This window comes from Leucopleurus acutus (genome assembly GCF_964270905.1).
Source record: "Leucopleurus acutus genome assembly, chromosome: 15".
Lineage (NCBI taxonomy): Eukaryota > Metazoa > Chordata > Mammalia > Artiodactyla > Delphinidae > Leucopleurus > Leucopleurus acutus.
The window spans coordinates 79129107-79148191 of record NC_139157.1 but is presented as its reverse complement, the minus strand read 5'-3'; the positions used below and the strand labels follow the sequence as shown (position 1 = coordinate 79148191).

The 19085-nt window shown below is 39.5% G+C and overlaps 1 protein-coding gene across 2 annotated transcripts in view; it reads right to left on the bottom strand.

Moving 5' to 3' along the window:
* SLC17A5 (solute carrier family 17 member 5) overlaps positions 1-19085 on the bottom strand; it is a 53899-nt gene that overhangs the window by 14292 nt on the left and 20522 nt on the right. For both annotated transcript variants that reach the window (XM_082856124.1, XM_082856125.1), the window contains exons 6-9: positions 18399-18517; positions 7819-7977; positions 3200-3332; positions 835-982 (exon numbers count right to left, since the gene is read on the bottom strand). In XM_082856124.1, the coding sequence (XP_082712250.1) occupies positions 835-982; positions 3200-3332; positions 7819-7977; positions 18399-18517 (559 nt within the window). The remainder of the gene's footprint in view (positions 1-834; positions 983-3199; positions 3333-7818; positions 7978-18398; positions 18518-19085) is intronic.

The following is a 19085-nucleotide window of genomic DNA, read 5'->3' as shown; positions in this document are numbered from 1 at the left end:
TGGAGAGGAAACGGCAGTGGACCACAGGCCGAGAATGAGCCCCTGTAGCATTATGGAGCGGCAGACAGGACTCTGCCCAGAGTTAAGCATCTCCCATGCTACGGAGCCTTCCTGGACTTCTTATATAAAACAAGAGACTGGATTAGAATGATTTCAGAGGTCCACTCAAGCTCTGTGAGCATCAGTTTGTTGGAGCTTATTTAGAAGTATTTATTGAAGGGATGGGAGACAAGGATTAACAGAAATCAGAAGATTCTGTGGTAGTCTAGGTGGGAAGAACTGGGGGTAGGGGAAAGGTGGCAGGAGACCACTGGTCTTTTCTCCAAAAATAAATTCATATTCATTATTTAAAAAAAAAATTAAGTGCATCAAATCCCCTGGGTTAAAATATTTACACAGTCCCCTCCTCTACCTTGTCAACTGGCACAGGCCCAAAGAATATTTCCAGAGAAATAGCTGTAGAAAGAATTCTGGGATTAAAAGTAAGATTTTAGGGGGAAGTTGTGGCTCTATCATTTACTAGCCGTGTGGTGTCATTCCTAGAGTAGTCAAATGCATAGAGACAGAAAGTAGTAGAATGGCAGTTGCCAGGGGCTGGGGCGTGAGCGGGGGTGATGGGAGTCAGCGTTTAATGGGTCCAGGGTTTCAGTGTGGGAAGATAAAAACGTCTGGAATGGATCATGGTGATGGTTGCATAATAATGTGAATGGATGTACTTAATGCCACAGAACTATACGCTTAAAAATGGCAAATTTTATGTTATATATATTTTACCACACTTAAAGGAAATAGTTTCAAGTCAGTCAGAACGAATCTTTGTATATCAGTACTCACGAAGGAGCAATGTCCAGATGGTTGATGCTAAATCCCGAGGAGCAAAAGCCTCCCAGTGTTGTGGACATGGTTAGGAACGCAACAGCCAAAGAATAATCACAACCTATAAATCCAGCGGCTACCAGGAATACTGCAGGTCCAATCATTCCTGGAGTGAAAAAAATATAAAAAGAAAAAAGGAAGCCCCAGCATTAATATTTGCTTGCTCTTTAATACAGCATAAATCTGAGATTTGATATTACTGCCATCTACTGTAGAAACAGTATATTGCCTAGAAGACTCAGTTTAAATTACAGTTTCATGAAAAAAAAATTTGCTGAAAAACATATAGGATTGATGCAACTATTATAAAACGTAAAAAAAAAAAAAATCTCACTATGCAATGTTATTAAATCTACGTGTGACCAGGACTCAAAGTTCTACAATGTTTAAGAAAAGAACAAGAGAATGACTGAAGAATATGGTTCTAGAGAGAAGCAATAGTTGATACAGAATGTGATTCAAAGTTCACATAACCAAAGAAGATAAACTAAATAATAAACTTTGCTGGATAAAGTTAGAAAAACACTCCATCTAGGTTTTGACAACTGAAAACGATACGTGGAGTTTATTACAGGCAGTTAAGCATAAAATACAAGTAATACAGGAAGGGACCTAACGAGTGGGCTGCTGTTTTCTCTCTGTGTCAATAGCAGTGCCATCCAATAACTCTCTGTGATGATGGAAATGTTGTATTTGTATATACTGCAACCAAGGAACTTATTTTTAAATTTCAATTACATTTAAACAGCCACATATGGCTAGTGGCTACTGTACTAGACAGAGCAGGTCCACAGAAAGCCAAAAAAGAAAAAATTGAATTAAATCTAAAGGGATTTATTTCATTTGTAGATGTGGAAAAATTTCTCCAGAGTCGAGGTCAGTAAGCAGTGGGACTGGACAGCACATTGTAGCTGCAGGTGCTCAGAAGGTGTTTTCAGAATTACATTGAATAGGGTCCCTTTACAATGTAATTATGGAAGTACAGTCATCAGTGACTTTGAGGGTCTCTACTTACTCGAATAATTGTCCTACATGGGTTTTTGTGTTTTTTTGTTTTTTTAAAAATTTATTTCCTGGCCACGCCACATGGCATGTGGGATCTTAGTTGCCAGACCAGGGATCAAACCCGTGCCCCCTGCAGTGGAAGCCACTGGACTGCCAGGGACGTCCCTGTCCTACATAGTTTTAAAATTCACATTTCTGAAATCAGACTCTGAAACACATGATTATTTAAGCTTCCTTTGAGTTACAGCTTTGATTTATAGCTCCTCATTTGATATAATAATGTTAGTATACATTTTTTTTTAACATTTTTATTGGAGTATAATTGCTTCACAATAGTGTGTTATGTTCTGCTCCATAACACAGCGAATCAGCTATACATATACATATATCCCCATAAGTATACATTTTTGATTGAAATTTAAAATAGAAAAGGGATGGAGACTTAAAAATCTTATTTTCATTGCAAACTTAGAGTTGAAAACAAAGTGATTTTTAAAATTCTGGGGAAGATGGACTTCCCTGGTGGCGCAATGGATAAGAATCTGCCTGCCAAGGCAAGGGACACGGGTTCGAGCCCTGGTCCGGGAAGATCCCACATGCCGTGGAGCAACTAAGCCTGTGCGCTACAACTACTGAGCCTGCGCTCTAGAGCCCGTGGGCCACAACTACTGAAGCCCGCGCACCTAGAACCCGTGCTCCGCAACAAGAGAAGCCACCGCAATGAGAAGCCCACGCACCACAACAAAGAGTAGCCCCCGCTTACTGCAACTAGAGAAAGCCCGTGCGCAGCAACGAAGACCCAACACAGCCAATAATAAATAAATAAATAAAAAATTCTGGGGAAGATATTCAGCAAAGCATGCCTTTTTTTTTTTTTTTTTTTTTTTTTGCGGTACGCGGGCCTCTCACTGTTGTGGCCTCTCCCGCTGCGGAGCACAGGCTCCGGACGCGCAGGCTCAGCGGCCATGGCTCACGGGTCCAGCCGCTTCGCGGCACGTGGGATCTTCCCGGACCGGGGCACGAACCCATGTCCCCTGCATCGGCAGGCGGACTCTCAACCACTGCGCCACCAGGGAAGCCCCATGCCTTTTTTTATAGTTACAAAAGTATGGTAGATATAATACGATATTATAAATCTTAATCTTCGAAATGCATCATTCAAAAAGAACCATCTTGTATAGACATGCACTACATGCATTAAAATATATTGTTTTAATATGTGAACAAATGACTACTATTATCATTTTTATTTTGCCTTGCCTTGTAAACACAGTAAATAATTGTAAACCAAAACCAAACCTGATTCATTTTTACCTACCTATAAGGCTAAAAACTCTTCGAACACATAGAGTTGAAAAATTCCATTTTGCCCTTAAATTGTCAGCGGCCTGACCAGACAGGATCATACATAACCAGCAGCCTAAATAAGGGACTGCAGATAAAAACCCGTTCTGGAAGGAATAAGAAGATCCGGAATTAATTATGGAGGGAGGAAGAACCAAAACAACATATACACACACACACATCCACCACCATATGAAAGCAAAGGAGATACACAGCAGTATTCTGTTAATTTTTATATAATACAGCAAATAAGTCTGATTTTTCTAAGGATTATGGGATTCAGTTCAATGCAGTCCCAGAGAGCCTGTCTCAGAGGGAACCAGAGCTCCCATAGTGCAGTATGCTCAGGGTAATCTTGAATGTTATTTTGGGACTTGGGCTGTAGCTTCAGTGAGAGAAGACGTCCTCCTATTAGCCTATGGATTTTCCCCCACGGGACAGTTTTCATTTAGTTATTTACTTTAAAAATAATTTTTATTATAAAATAAAATTGAGATAGAGAAAAGCACATAAGTCAAATGTATAGCTTAATGAATTATTCTGAAGTGAGCACCGTCTAGGTGCTGCTCGAAACTATACTGCTCTCTTCCGGCTTCTCGCTTGAGGATCCCCAGACCTGCTCCAACCGCTTCTACTGCATGATCGAGCTGGGCAGGGGCACTGATGAGGATGAAGTGACAGCGCTATCTGCAGACTTTGTTCCCTCCGTAGAGTGTCCCCATGGCTCCCCCAGCGGCAGCCCCAGTGGCCCTGGCCCACCTGGCTCCCTCTGCTGACGTCTAGTGGTTTTATTTTTGTCCTTCTGTCTAAGGCAGGATACAAGGGCCTCAAGTCCTATCCCTTTCCACATTTGACATGGGATTTGAAGGTTGTGTATTGTGGTTTTTTTTGTTTATTTTGTTCCGAAATTAAAGTATGCAAAATCAAGATGCAGTTAAAAAAAAACAAACGTGGCCTTCCCTGGTGGCGCAGTGGTTGAGAGTCCGCCTGTCGATGCAGGGGACACGGGTTCGTGCCCCAGTCCGGGAAGATCCCACATGCCGTGGAGCGGCTGGGCCCATAAGCCATGGCTGCTGAGCCTGCGCGTCCGGAACCTGTGCTCCGCAACGGGAGAGGCCACAACGGTGAGAGGCCCGCGTACCACAAAAAATAAAAAATAAAAAAATAAAAAAATAAATGAAGGCAATTAAGTACATATACTAATTACCAGTAAGCTATTGATATTTCATTCTTTCTATAGTTCTCCTGGGAAAATTGCAAATAGAAGCATCAGTGGAATGATCTTTAAATTTGCATGCAATTTGTCACTACAGTAGGAGACAGGCTCTGTTAACAGAGAGCTTAGGAAAAGCAAGGTTGCTTGCAACAAATCCGTCCCACGCTATTGGTAAAGCCTTATTTCAGTTTAACTTCTGTCAGTGCAATTGGTGGATATATTTCAAGTATAATGGATCTCTTTTTTCAAAAGTAACTAGAGGAGTTCTTCACAGCTTAGCTGTTTGGGTGACGTTTAAGGTTCGGTCCACATGGCCAGTGTTTTCAGTATGCCTTGGAAGTGAGGTGACGGAACAGTTCACTTTAACACTGTTGACAGCTCTAAGTCCTTGTAACCAACGCAGTTGTGCAGTCAGCCTTGCTATCATCACATTCACCACCCAGGCTTCTGCTTTACTTCCAGGGCTTCCACTCTGTGGCTGCGTAACAGTCCACTGTGGAATATACCATATTTTGTTTACCTATTCACCAGCTGATACATATTCGGGTTGTTTCCTCGTTTTCATCATTACGAATAACATTATGAACTTTTGTGTACACGTACATGTTTTTGTGTGCACAGATGTTTTCAGTTCTCTTGGGTATAGACCCAGGAATGGAATTTCTGGGTCATAATAATAACTTTATGTTTAACTTTCTGAGGAATTGTCAAACTGTTTTCCATAACAGCGACATCCCCACCAGCAATGTGTGAGGGTTCTGTTTCCTCTACATCCTCACCAACACTTGTTATTGGTTTTCTGATTCTAATAGGTGTGAAGTGGTATCTCATTATGGTTTTGTGTTCCATTTCTGTATATATATATATATACATACATATATATATATATTGTTTTGGCAAATCAATTTATTTTTTGACATCTTTATTGGAGTATAATTGCTTTACAATGGTGTGTTAGTTTCTACTGTATAACAAAGTGAATCAGCTATGTGTATACATGTATCCCCATATCCCCTCCCTCTTGCATCTCCCTCCCACCCTCCCTATCCCACCCCTCTAGGTGGTCACAAAGCACTGAGCTGATCTCCCTGTGCAGTGCAGCTGCTTCCCAGCTGCTTCCCACTAGCTATCTATTTTACATTTGGTAGTGTATATACCAGCATAGTCAATGCTACTCTCTCACTTCGTCCTCCCAGCTTACCTTTCCTCCTCCCTGTGTCCTCAAGACCATTCTCTACGTCTGTGTCTTTATTCCTGTACTTCCCCTAGGTTCATCAGAACCTTTTTTTTTTAGATTCCATATATATGTGTTAGCACACGGTATTTGTTTCTCTCTTTCTGACTTACTTCACTCTGTATGACAGAGACTAGGTCCATCCACCTCATTACAAATAACTCAGTTTTGTTTCTTTTTATGGCTGAGTAATATTCCATTGTATATATGTGCCACATCTTCTTTATCCATGCATCTGTCGATGGACACTTAGGTTGCTTCCATGTCCTGGCTGTCGTAAGCAGTGTTGCAATGAACATTATGGTACATGACTCTTTTTGAATTATGGTTTTCTCTGGTATATGCCCAGTAGTGGGATTGCTGGATCATATGGTAATTCCATTTTTAGTTTTTTAAGGAACCTTCATACTGTTCTCCATAGTGGCTGTATCAATTTACATTCCCACCAACAGTGCAAAAGGGTTCCCTTTTCTCCACACCCTCTCCAGCATTTATTGTTTGTAGATTTTTTGATGATGGCCATTCTGACTGGTGTGAGGTGGTACCTCATTGTAGTTTTGATTTGCATTTCTCTAATGATTAGTGATGTTGAGCATCCTTTCATGTGTTTGTTGGCAATCTGTATATCTTCTTTGGAGAAATGTCTATTTAGGTCTTCTGCCCATTTTTGGATTTTGTTGCTTATTTTTTTTTAAATTAATTAATTAATTTATTAGTTTTGGCTGTGTTGGGTCTTTGTTGCTGTGCACAGGCTTTCTCTAGCTGTGGCAAGCAGGGGCTACTCTTTGTTGTGGTGCATGGGCTTCTCATTGAAGTGGCTTCTCTTATTGTGGAGCACGGGCTCTAGGCACACGGGCTTCAGTAGTTGTGGCATGCGGGCTCAGTAGTTTTGGCTTGCGGCTCTAGCGTGCAGACTCAGTAGTTGTGGCACACAGGCTTAGTTGTTCCGCGGCACGTGGGATCTTTCTGGACCAGGGCTCAAACCCGTGTCCCCTGCATTAGCAGGAAGATTCTTAACCACTACGCCACCAGGGAAGACCCTTGCTTGTTTTTTTGATATTGAACTGCATGAGCTGCTTGTATATTTTGGAGATTAATCCTTTGTCAGTTGCTTCGTTTGCAAATATTTTCTCCCATTCTGAGGGTTGTCTTTTCATCCTGTTTATGGTTTCCTTTGCTGTGCAAACCATTGAGTAATGATGTTGAGCATCATTACCTGGGCTTATTGGTCACTTGCATATCTTTGGAGAAATGTCTATTCAAATCCTTTGCCCATTTAAAAAATTGGGTTATTTATCCTTCTATTATTGAGTTGTATAAATTCTTTATATATTTATCAGATATATGATTTGCAAATATTTTCTCCCATTCAGTGGGTTTTTATTCTCGATAGTGTCCTTTGCGGCACAAAAGTTTTCAATTTTGATGAAGCCCAATTTATCTATATTTTCCTTTGGTCACTGTGTGCTTTTGGTGTCATATGTAAGAAACTGTTGCCCAGCCCAAAGTCACAAAGATGGACACTTCTAAGAGTTTTATCATTTTAGCTGCTAACATTCACATCTTTGATTTATCCTTCATCTTGAAGGCAAAAACATGACCAAATTTACTTACAAACTGTGTCTCTTTCTCTTTAGGTTTTTCTTCAATCTCTTTAAAGACAAATTCCGTCAACATAGAGATAATAGGAATTGCCTCAGTTTGATGAGTTCAGAAGGAACTGGCAGTTTTAGTGGGGGGTCTGTCTCACACAGCTTTGCAACTATAGCTCTGCCAACACCTGGATAACACTGCAGAGTGACTTCTGTACGAGAACCTTGTGTCTCCCAACACCCCTCTTGGCTCCCAGCAGAGTTGGGCTATCATCCCAAAGGAATATGGTACCACCTGCATTTATCATCTGAGATCCTGGCATGTTCCTGGGGACTAGTAAGACCTTCACAGTTAAAGGGCATACCAGCCAAGATACTCTGAATCAAGAGTTAACACACACAGAGGAAAGGAACAAGCAAGGCTAAAAAGAGCAGTCTCTAGAATTTAGTATATCAGAGTAAAATGGAAGATGCAAAATAACTGAGTCTCACATAGATAAAAACAAATTCTGTATACTCTCTATAAGAAGCAGATACTTATGTTTTCTTACCTCTTGAATATTGAACCTTAGGACCTCCTTCATATAAGTAGGCAATAAGGTCAATAAAGTATAAAAAGTCCAGTTGTAAGAAAAATGTGCAACTACAATAGCCCAAAGTGCTAGTGATTTCAGCATAGGTACCCATGGCACTGACTTCTGTGAAGAGAGCTGAAAAAGAAAAAAAAAAAAAGACAGGCATAATTAGGATAAGCTACAGCTATGTTCATGCTATGTTTAGATCTGTATCCGATCAGCTAAAATTCCATCTAGAATACGTTATCAACCTTGATTACTAAATCCCAGATTTTTAAACAACTCTTTTAAAGTATTAAACAGCAATAGAAACTCCATGATTCAGATCTGAAGAAAAAACAGAAATGTAATCTTAGAGCTAAAATGTCAAACTAAATACTCCTTACGAATGTCAGAAGTCACCTGCAGTATTACTTTCTCCACCTAAAAAACAGAGGACAGTTTAATCATCAAATTCAGAGGCTGACATAAGGGCAAAGGAAAGAGATTAGAAGTCCTATTAGAATTCATATTTCATTCTCCAATCTTCATTCATTTACAATGACCTATAAGAACTGTGCAATAGGTGGCTTTTATGTAGCCATCTGGAGTAACGGTCTTCAAAGCAGGGTGCAAGCACCCCAGCGGTAGCAAGATTATCCACCATGGTGTGGAAAGACATAACAGATCTTCTATCGGTACTCACTTTTATTGTACAAAGAGAAATTAAGCTCTATTAATATTTAACAAATAGGTTGGCCCTGGAATATGTCAGACCATCACATGTTGTATGATCTCCCCAATGAAAAGGGGTTCATGGCAGCCTTACCTGTTGGTCTGCCCTGGGTGTAATATTACAGCATGTTACAGTTTACATCTGCCTTTTAAAATGGATGTATGGATTTTATTAGCCAGTTTTAATTAAAACAAATCTACAAAATCAAACAATGTCTGCAAAAGATTCTTAAGGAGAAAGTAAACAGAAGTCTAATAATGTAAGCACGAGTGAACACCAAGAAAATAGTAGAATTGACACTTTCCCTCTTGAGTCCTTTGTCAGCTCCCTCACCAAGCGAAATAATGGCAGGCTCATCAAATACACCGTATTGGGACTTCCCTGGTGGTGCAGTGATTAAGAATCCACCTGCCAGTGCAGGGGACATGGGTTCAAGCCCTGGCCTGGGAAGATCCCACATGCCGTGGAGCCACTAAGCCCGTGCGCCACAACTACTGAGCCTGCGCGTCTGGAGCCTGTGCTCCGCAACAAGAGAAGCCGCCGCAATGAGAAGCCTGCGCACCACAACAAAGAGTAGCCCCTGCTCGCTGCAACTAGAGAAAGCCTGTGCACAGCAACAAAGACCCAATGCAGCCAATAAATAAATAAATAAATTTATTTTAAAAAATACACTGTATTCAAACACACTGGTCCCATTAAACAACATATCATTACTAATTTTAAGTGATAAAAAGGTTTCTCCTATTAAAATTCAAAACTGATGTACATACTGTTTATTTCACCTTACTCACCCTTTAAAGAGCCTATCTTTATGTAAGTTTTATAACGTCCATACGTACAGCAGTGCATGTAGATAACTGTAAAAACATGCATATATTCAGGTTGTTAAGCCCCTGTCCCCATTGCTTTATTGATGCATGATTAAGTAAAGCCTGAAGACCACTGGCCTGGGAAATCAGTTCCTTACATTTCCTATATCCTGAGGCTCTGCTGTGTCTTCCTCAAAAGCTAGAGCAATCTATGTTTCTACCTCCAGGGTTCACTATTATTTCAAAAAGAGGAAGAACCAGTATTAACCTTCTTGTGGCCTTTTTCTAGGGACTTTCGTTGTGACTTGGTAGATATGCTCTTGTGTTCTCCACTATGTCAAAGATGTAGGGGAGGCGGGAGCAGAGAAGGAGAGGGGACATTTATTCTTACATAGCAGTGGTTCTCGATTCCAGCTACGCTTCAGAATCACCTTTGACACTTCAAAATTACAGATGGCTGTGCTCTACCCCAGACCTGCTGAATCAAAGCCAAAGCCAAACTTCTGAGTGGAGGGCCAAGGCATATATTTTATTTATTTATTTATTTATTTATTTATTTATCAATAAGTGATTCATTTTTCTTTTATTTATTTATTTGTTGCTTATTTAGTTTTGGCTGCACTGGGTTTTCGTTGCTGCGCGCGGGCTTTCTCTAGTTGCGGTGAGCAGGGGCTACTCTTTGTTGCGGTGCGCGGGCTTCTCATTGCGGTGGCTTCTCTTGCGGAGCACGGGCTCTAGGCGTGGAGGCTTCAGTAGTTGTGGCTCGCGGGCTCTAGAGCAAGGCATATATTTTAAAAAGCTTCCCTGGTGATTCTACACAGCAGTGGTTCCCAAACTTTGCTGCACATTAGAATCACCGGGGGAGCTTAAAACACTCCAGGGCCAATATTACACTGAGACCAATTAAATCAGGTTGGGAGGTGTGTAGGAGGTAGGTGGCTGTATTTTTTAAAGATCCCCAGGTGATTTCAAAGTGTAGCAAACTTTGGGATCCTCTGCTGTAGTAATTAAAGAATTCTGCAACCTCCCCCCTGCCCTCTGCCACCCCTTGCTTGAAAATCTTAGGACAAAGAGGAAGGAAAAAACCAGTCTAGAGATTTTAGAGTTTAAAGGAATTTGGAATATAGCTCTTTTTACATGGCTGTGAAACTCACAAAGGAAACGAAATCACACTTCTGTGTTGAAAGATACGAGCTTAAATGTATCTGATCTCTGAAAACTAAATATATTCTGAATAATGTATTCCCCCCTCCTGGAAATATAAACTTTAATGTGAAATATGTAATAATTTTAAGACTCATGCTGCATGTATTTACACTTACTGATGGTGATGTTTTAGAAGCTCTGATAATAGCTTTTGTAGCTCTTCACCAGTATTTAGGCGTAATCTTGCTTGTACAAATGAAGCAAAACTGAAGCAAACTGGGCCATACTGGAATATTTTTGCAGTATATCAATTGAATTTTTGATAATCTGATGTTTCTGGAGAATCACTCAACCATAACCAGCTATATGTGGAGAGTGACATCAGCAAGATGGCCAAATAATATGTCCCCTACTGGTATCCATTGTCCTCTACCCCCAGCAACAATTTGGCATCCATCCACGGGCAAAAGTGCCTTTCTGGGGGCAGAGGGATCTAGAAACATGTCAAGGGACCTGGCAGGAGTCACGCATGCCTGTGTGTTATGTAAAAGACATACAGATCTTGCTCCCAGCTGTGAACCCTGAAGTAGCCTGTGAACCAGCTCTAGCCCCTCTTGGCTGGGAGCAAATTTTCTTTAGATATTTGAGTAAGGGAATTTCTGAAGGAACAATCAATGAGGTCTTGGATCTTGTAGAGAGAATGCATCATTAAATTAGCAATAATAGCCCATACAGCTTTTTCTTCATACAAGTTGAAGCAGAAAAGGGCAAAACAAAAATGTATTTGTTGTCAGATGAGCAAATTCTTCTAGACTATAAAGGAAGGGTAAAGATATTCAACAACATTTGAGTATCTTCTACGTGCAACTTCACAAAAAAAATGTCTTCCTGTCAAATGCAAATAAAAGCAAATTGGTTTAGAAAAAGCTGCATGCAATATATGTTCTTAAGTTAGGTCAACTAAATATTCAAGCCAGAGCCCTCATTTGCTTAAGGCTGCAAAATTGTACACTCTTTCTAAAAGGTATAAAAGAGAAGCAAAACAGTTATAAAACATGCTGTTCTCAAGACTTAAGTAAAGGGACTTCCCTGGTGGTCCAGTGTCTAAGACTCCATGCTCCCAATGCAGGGGGCCTGCATTGGATCCCTGGTCAGGGAACTAGATCCCACATGCCGCAACTAAGAGTCCACATGCTGCAATTAAAGAACCTGCATGCTGCAATGAAGACTGAAGATCCTGCGTGCTGCAACTAAGACCCAGCACGGCCAAATAAATAAATATTAAAAAAAAAAGACTTAAGTAAAGAAAAGAAAAAAACCAAAAGCAGATCTACTCCCACATGCCACAACTAAGAGTCCACATGCTGCAACTAAAGAACCTGCATGCTGCAACGAAGATCGAAGATCCTGCATGCTGCAACTAAGACCCGCCTCAGCCAAATAAATAAATAAATAAATGTTTTTAAAAAAAGACTTAAGAAAAGAAAAAAACCAATACGAGATCTCTTGAGAAAAGAAAACTTCAATGGGTAAAGTGGTAATGTCTTAAAAATTTTTTTAAAAAGAGACCTTCATATAATATGTTCTTGGATTGGAAGAATTAATATTGTTAAAATGACCATACTACCCAAGGCAATCTACAGATTCAATGCACTCCCTATCAGAATACCAATGGCTTTTTTGCACAGAACCAGAACAAATAATTTTAAAATTTGTATGGAAACGTAAAAGACCTCAAATATCCAAAACAATCTTGAGAAAGAAGAACAGAGCCGGAGGAATGTGCTCCTGACTTCAGACTATATTATAAAGCTATAGTAATCAAAACAGTATGGTACTGGCACAAAAACAGACACATAGATTAATGGAACCGAATAGAAAGCCCAGAAATAAATCCAGGCACTTATGGTCAATTAATCTACAACAATGGGGGCAAGAATATACAATGGAGAAAAGACAGTCTCTTCAATAAGCGATGCTGGGAAAACTGGACAGCTACATGTAAAAGAAAAAATTATAACATTCTGTAACACCAGACACAAAAATAATAACTAAAAATGGATTAAAGACCTAAACATAAGACTGGATACTGTAAAATTCCTAGAGGAAAACATAGGCAGAACACCCTCTGACATAAATTGTAGCAATATTTTCTTGGATCTGTTTTCTAAAGCCAAGTAAATAAAAGCAAAAATAAACAAATGGGACCTAATGAAACTTAAAAGCTTTTGCACAGCAAAGGAAACCATCAACAAAACGAAAAGACAACCTACTGAATGAGAGAATATATTTGCAAATGATATGACTGATAAGGGGTTAATATCCAACATATATACACAGCTCATACAACTCAACATCAAAAAAACAAACAATCCAATAAAAAATGGAAAGAAGACCTAAATAGACACTTCTCCAAAGAAGACATACAGATGGCCAAGAGGCACACGAAAAGATGTTCAACATTGCTAAATATTAGAGAAATGCAAATCAAAACTACAATGAGGGGACTTCCCTGGTGGTCCAGCAGGTAAGACTCTGTGCTCCCAATGCAGGGGGCCCGGGTTTGATCCCTGGTCAGGGAACTAGATCTCACATACCGCAACTAAGAGTCTGCATGCCACAACTAAAAGATCCCGTATGTCGCAGCTAACTATTCTGCATGCTGCAACTAAAAAAAAAAAAAAAAAAAGATCCTGCATGCTGCAACTAAAGATCCTTCATGCCACAACTAAAGATGCTGCACACTGCAATGAAGATCCCGCATGAAGATCCTGCGTGCAGCAACGAAGACCTCACGTGCTGCAACTAAGACCCAGTGCAGCCAAATAAATAATAAATATTTAAAAAAACTACAATGAGATACACCTCACACCAGTCAAAATGGCTATCATCAAAAAATCCACAAGCAATAAATGCTGGAGAAGGTGTGCAGAGATGAGAACCCTCTTGCACTGTTGTTGGGAATGTAAATTGGTGCAGCCACTATGGAGAACAGTATGGAGGTTCCTTAAAAAACTACAAATAGAGCTACCATATGACTCTGCAATCCCACTCCTGGGCATACATCTGGAGAAAAACATGGTCCGAAAGGACACATGCACCCCAATGTTCATTGGAGCACTGTTTACAATAGCCAAGACATGGAAGCAACCTAAATGTCCATCGACAGAGGAATGGATAAAGAAGATATGGTAAACATACACAATGGAATACTATTCAGCTGTAAAAAAGAATGAAATTTTGCCATTTGTAGCACCATGGATGGACTTGGAGGGCATTATGCTAAGTGAGATAAGTCAGACAGAGGAAGACAAATACTGTATGATATCATTAATTGTGGAATCTAAAAAAAATACAACAAACTAGTGAAGATAACAAAAAAGAAGCAGACTCACAGATATAGAGAAAAAACTAATGATTATCAGTGGGGAGAGGGAACAGGGGAGGGGCATCATAAGGGTAGGGGATAAAGAGGTATAAAATAGGTATATTTTAGGTATATTAGGTATAAAATAAGCTACAAGGATATATTGTGCAACATGGGGAATATAGCCAATATTTTATAATAACTATAAATGGAGCATAACCTTTAAAAATTGTGAATCATTATATTGTATACCTGTAACTTACATAATACTATACATCAACTATACTTCAATTTAAAAAAAAAAGAGAGAGAGGCATTGCTTTGGGGAAAATCCCTGGTGTTCTCCTTACTCATTGCAAGTAATAATAAATCCTTTCTTCTACATCTGAAAAAAAAAAAAAAAAGGGATATCTTCAACACAGAGCAGTAGTTGATGATCTTAAAGCACTCACTAGTTACTTACTATAGGCAGTCTATCCATGAGCTAGTCATGAGCTGGCCTTCTGAGTTTACCTGCAGAGTGCCCTGAAGATTTTATTCCTCTCTTGTAACATTTCTGAATCAGAATTAGAACTATACATGCTGTCATAAATGTAGAATCTACTTATTGCAAGAATGAAATCACATTTCTGCCTATAAGTACAGGCTTTTCTTAGCTGGATAACTGAGAGAGCATTATAACTGGAGCCCCTGCTTGTCTGGCTCAGACCTTCTCTCCACACAGCTGTTAGCGTAAGCTTTATAAAACTCAAACTTCACTCTGTCACCTCAAGCTTACAAACAGTTCATGGCATCCCAGTGCCTAAAGGATAAAGTCTAAGCTCTTCAGCGGGGTGTACCGGACGCTCCATGATCAGGCTTCTGCCCACGCCCTACAATCTCCTGCCTCTATCTGCCTTTGCCTTTTACCTGCAGCAATACCTGACTCCTGGCACTATCCTGGCAGGTACGACTCTCTCTCCTCTGTCTCTGCTTATACCACATCCTTGGCCTGGGATGCCCGCACATCTCTCACTCTTCCAATTTGCCTGGTTAACTCCAACTTCTCTTGCAAGATTGTGCAGATACAGCCTTTACCAGTAAGAAAGAAACAAGCAGCCTCTGGCTGCTGTCACCTGAGCTGGCCTGCTTCTAACAGCTGGGCCACAGTGTGCTCCATTGACTGTGAACAAAGTCACTCTATAAGAATGATGGGGCTTCCCTGGTGGCGCAGTGGTTGCGAGTCCGCCTGCCGATGCAGGGCACACGGGTTTGTGCCCCGGTCTGGGAAGATCCCACATGCCACGGAGCGGCTGGGCCCGTGAGCCATGGCTGCTGAGTCTGCGCATCCGGAACCCGTGCTCCGCAGCAGAAGAGGCCACAACAGTGAGAGGCCCGCGTACCGCGAAAAAAAAAAAAAAGAGAATGATGGAATGAGACAAATAGCCCACTCCTTAATCACCTCTGAGCACAGACAAAAACAAAATCTATGAGGACTTCCCTGGAGGTCCAGTGGTTAAGACTCTGGGCTCCCAATGCAGGGGGCATAGTTTCGATCCGTGGTCAGGGAACTAAGATCCAGCATGCCTCTCAGTGTGGTCAAAAAACAAAAAACACCCCCCAAAAACAGAACAACAACAACAAAACAAGAAGGTATGAACCACACAAAGGCGCAAAACCTTCCTCTCCCGGCTAATGTGAGTCACTACTGCTTCCTAACACAAGTCTAAGCTATAACAAGCTGCCCTCTGCTCTCTCGCTGGGATGCCCTGTGGTTCCTCATGGTGTGCTTTCTTCTTCACTGCAGCAAAACAAGAAACGCCGTGTTCACACTGGCAGCACATGTACTAAAACTGGAACAATACAGAGAAGATTAGCACGGCCCCTGCACAAGGATGACAGGCAAATTCACGAAGCGTTCCACACTTAAAAAGAAAAAAAAAAAAAAAAGGAAGAAAGAAAGAAACCCCTTTGTTCAACTACAGGTATGTTGCTGACAGTCTTTGGCCAGAGACCATCAACACCAGAGCTTTTCCTATCTGTTCCTAGGCTTGCTGAAGACCCCTGCCTTCTCTGTACCAAAGATGTACTGTGTAACCTGTAGCACAGCACTGTTCAGCCTGTATTATATTGAAATTCTGTTCATCCATGTCTGTCTCCCTCTGGAGATCACAGGTCCCACAGGAACCATGTCTTGTTCATTCCCTCTCTTTGATTAATTTTTTAGTCCTCAGTACCTGACAAAGAACCTAGGACACAGTAAGCTTTCAAAAAATGTTTAAGGAACGAATGAAGTACAGCAGATGCCGAACATTTCTTGGATCCAAGATTTAAAAGTGGAGCTTCATGTAACACAGTATTTTATGACATTTTCAACTACAATGTCATCTGGTTTAAGAATGCAGTTTGGAGTTCTATGAAACCTAATTCCCCTAATTCATCTTGCTTCTGACTATTCCAATTTCTGAAGCATATGGAAAAACAAATTAACCTTAGGTTTGGATAATGGACAGATTTAGGCATATATTAAGTTAGCTTTAAAAAAAACTAAATAAACTAAAAGGTTTCATAAGTCCACAAAAAGAATGATAAAAATGAAGTTTTAGAAGAAGCAAATTAATCATCAATGCTGAAAAAATGTGAGAAAACATATCAAGTTTTTAAAAAAATTGAAGTATAGTTGACTTACAATATTATATTAGTTTCAGGTGTACAAAAGAGTAATTCAGTATTTTTATAGCTTATGCTCCATACAAAGTTATTATAAAATGTTGACTACATTCCTGTGCTGTGCATTACATCCTTGTAACTTACTTATTTTACCTGATAGTTTGTACCTATCAGGTACAAGCTTCACCTATCTTGCCTCTGCCCTGACCCCTCTCCCTCTGGTAAGCACTAGTTTGTTCTCTGTATCTATGAGCCTGTTTCTGTTTAATATTTGTTCATTTGTTTTATTTTTTAGATTCCACATATAAATAAAAAGACATAGTATTTGTCTTTCTCTGTCTGACTTATTTCACTAAGCGTAATACCCTCCAGGTCCATCCATGTTGCTGCAAATGGCAAAATTTTATTCTTTTTTATGGCCAAGTAATATTCCATTGTATATATAAGATATATCAAGTTTTACATGGCAAGACCCATTTACAATGCATTTAAGTCTTTTAATCTGTTCCTTAGTGAGAAAAAGTGGGTGATTCATTTGATTAACATCTCAGAGAACACTGAGATCTCAAAGTAACTTTCTTTATTACATTGGTGATTTCTTCCAGATTTTTGTCAACCTTTGGCAAAGACCAAGTGATGCCATATTTCTTAAAATTCAGCAGTTTATAGAGATCTTTGTAGCAAATTGTAAAACTTAAAAAGAAATGCGGGACTTCCTTGGTGGCACAGTGGTTAAGAATCCGCCTGCCAATGCAGGGGACATGGGTTTGAGCCCTGGTCCAGGAAGATCCCACATGCTGCGGAGCAACTAAGCCCGTGAGCCACAAGTACGGAGCCTGTGCTCCGCAGCAAGAGAAGCCACCGCAATGAGAAGCCTGCGCACCACAACAAAGAGTAGCCCCCACTTGCTGCAACTAGAGAAAGCCTGTGAGCAGCAACAAAGACCCAATGCAGCCAAAAAAAAAAAAGGAAATGTGAGTGAGTAAATGTTTAATTACTGTCTGGTTTACTATATATAAAAATTGAAAATATCAGTAATAATAACTCAGTGGGCAAGAAAAGTCTTACACGAAATATTTTATGTTCTTAAACAAATAAAGTGACTATGAAGCCATTAACAATGCTAAAGAAAAGACTGTATATATTTTAATTTTCCTAATGTTTTCATGTTCTTCTTTTATTCCCACCAAAAGGCAAATATTTTGTCCCCATGGCTTGAGAATTTATGATAAATTATCTATTAAATTATGATACATAATTTATCATAAATTAAATTATGATAGACTATTAAATTATGATAGACTTTTATTTCTGACTTGCTATTGTGCTCAATTAAGTGAAACAAATCTTACTCTAGTTAAGTATAAATTTTTCCTGAAGGGCTACCCTAGAGGAGCAGACAGGTGTATATCATATTATACTATTATATATCACAATAAATATGCTGTCCTTGTTAAATCACACTCTAAAATACAGATAAAAACACACTAGTTTTCTAACAACTAGCATTTAGGGTATAGCTGTAAGATTCCTTTTGTAAATAACACATCTTATTTTCTACTAATTAAGAAGACAAAGGAGGCTCACTTGATAATCATTACTCTAGAAGGTTTAAAATGACTTAGAAAAGTAATTTTTCATAGATTTAAACTAGATTTAAATAAATTTCTAGATTTTAAATTTCATAGATTTAAACTAGAAAGAATTGACATTTCTTGGACAAAACAGTACTTTGTAGATTTATTTAATTCGCCTGCTCTACTTTGCCTAGAGTGTGCACAACAGAAATATCTATTAAAAAAACTGGTATCTTAATTCTGAAGAAAAAAAAGATTCTGAAATTATTTTTAAAATGTGCCAAAGTCCTTACCTGATTTCGTAATGATGAAAGAATGTATTCCTTTTCATAGGGGGAGATTGTCTTGTGAGTTTCTGGTGTATCACTAACTAACCAGATCCACAAAATAAACCAGATGATTCCAACTATACCTTAAAATAGAAAAATAAGAGGTAAATGAAATCAGTATGCACCAACAGCAATTTTTCTGTCTTGAAAAAATTATGTAATTATAAACTTAATGAAAAATTGGTTTCAGCTTTGTTTTCAAGTTCTTCTCATAATTCTTTAATGGGATAACTGCTATTTGTATTATCTCCTCTAAATTTTTAAGAGGAAAAACTTTTTTGAAAAATTGCAGTATAACTGACATATAACATTACATTAGTTTCAAGTGTACAACAAAATGATTTGATATTTATATACACTGAGAAATAATCACCACAATATGTCTGGCTACCATCTATCACCATACAAAATTACAAACATTTTTTTTCTTGTGATGAGAACTTTTAGGATTTATTCTCTTGGCAACTTTCAAGTATGTACCACAGGGACTTCCCTGGCGGTGCCATGATTAAGAATCCGCCTGCCAATACAGGGGACACGGGTTTGATCCCTGGTCCGGGAAGATCCCACATGCCGTGGAGCAACTAAGCCTGTGTGCCACAACTACTGAGCCTGCGCTCTAGAGCCCACGAGCCACAACTACTGAGCCCG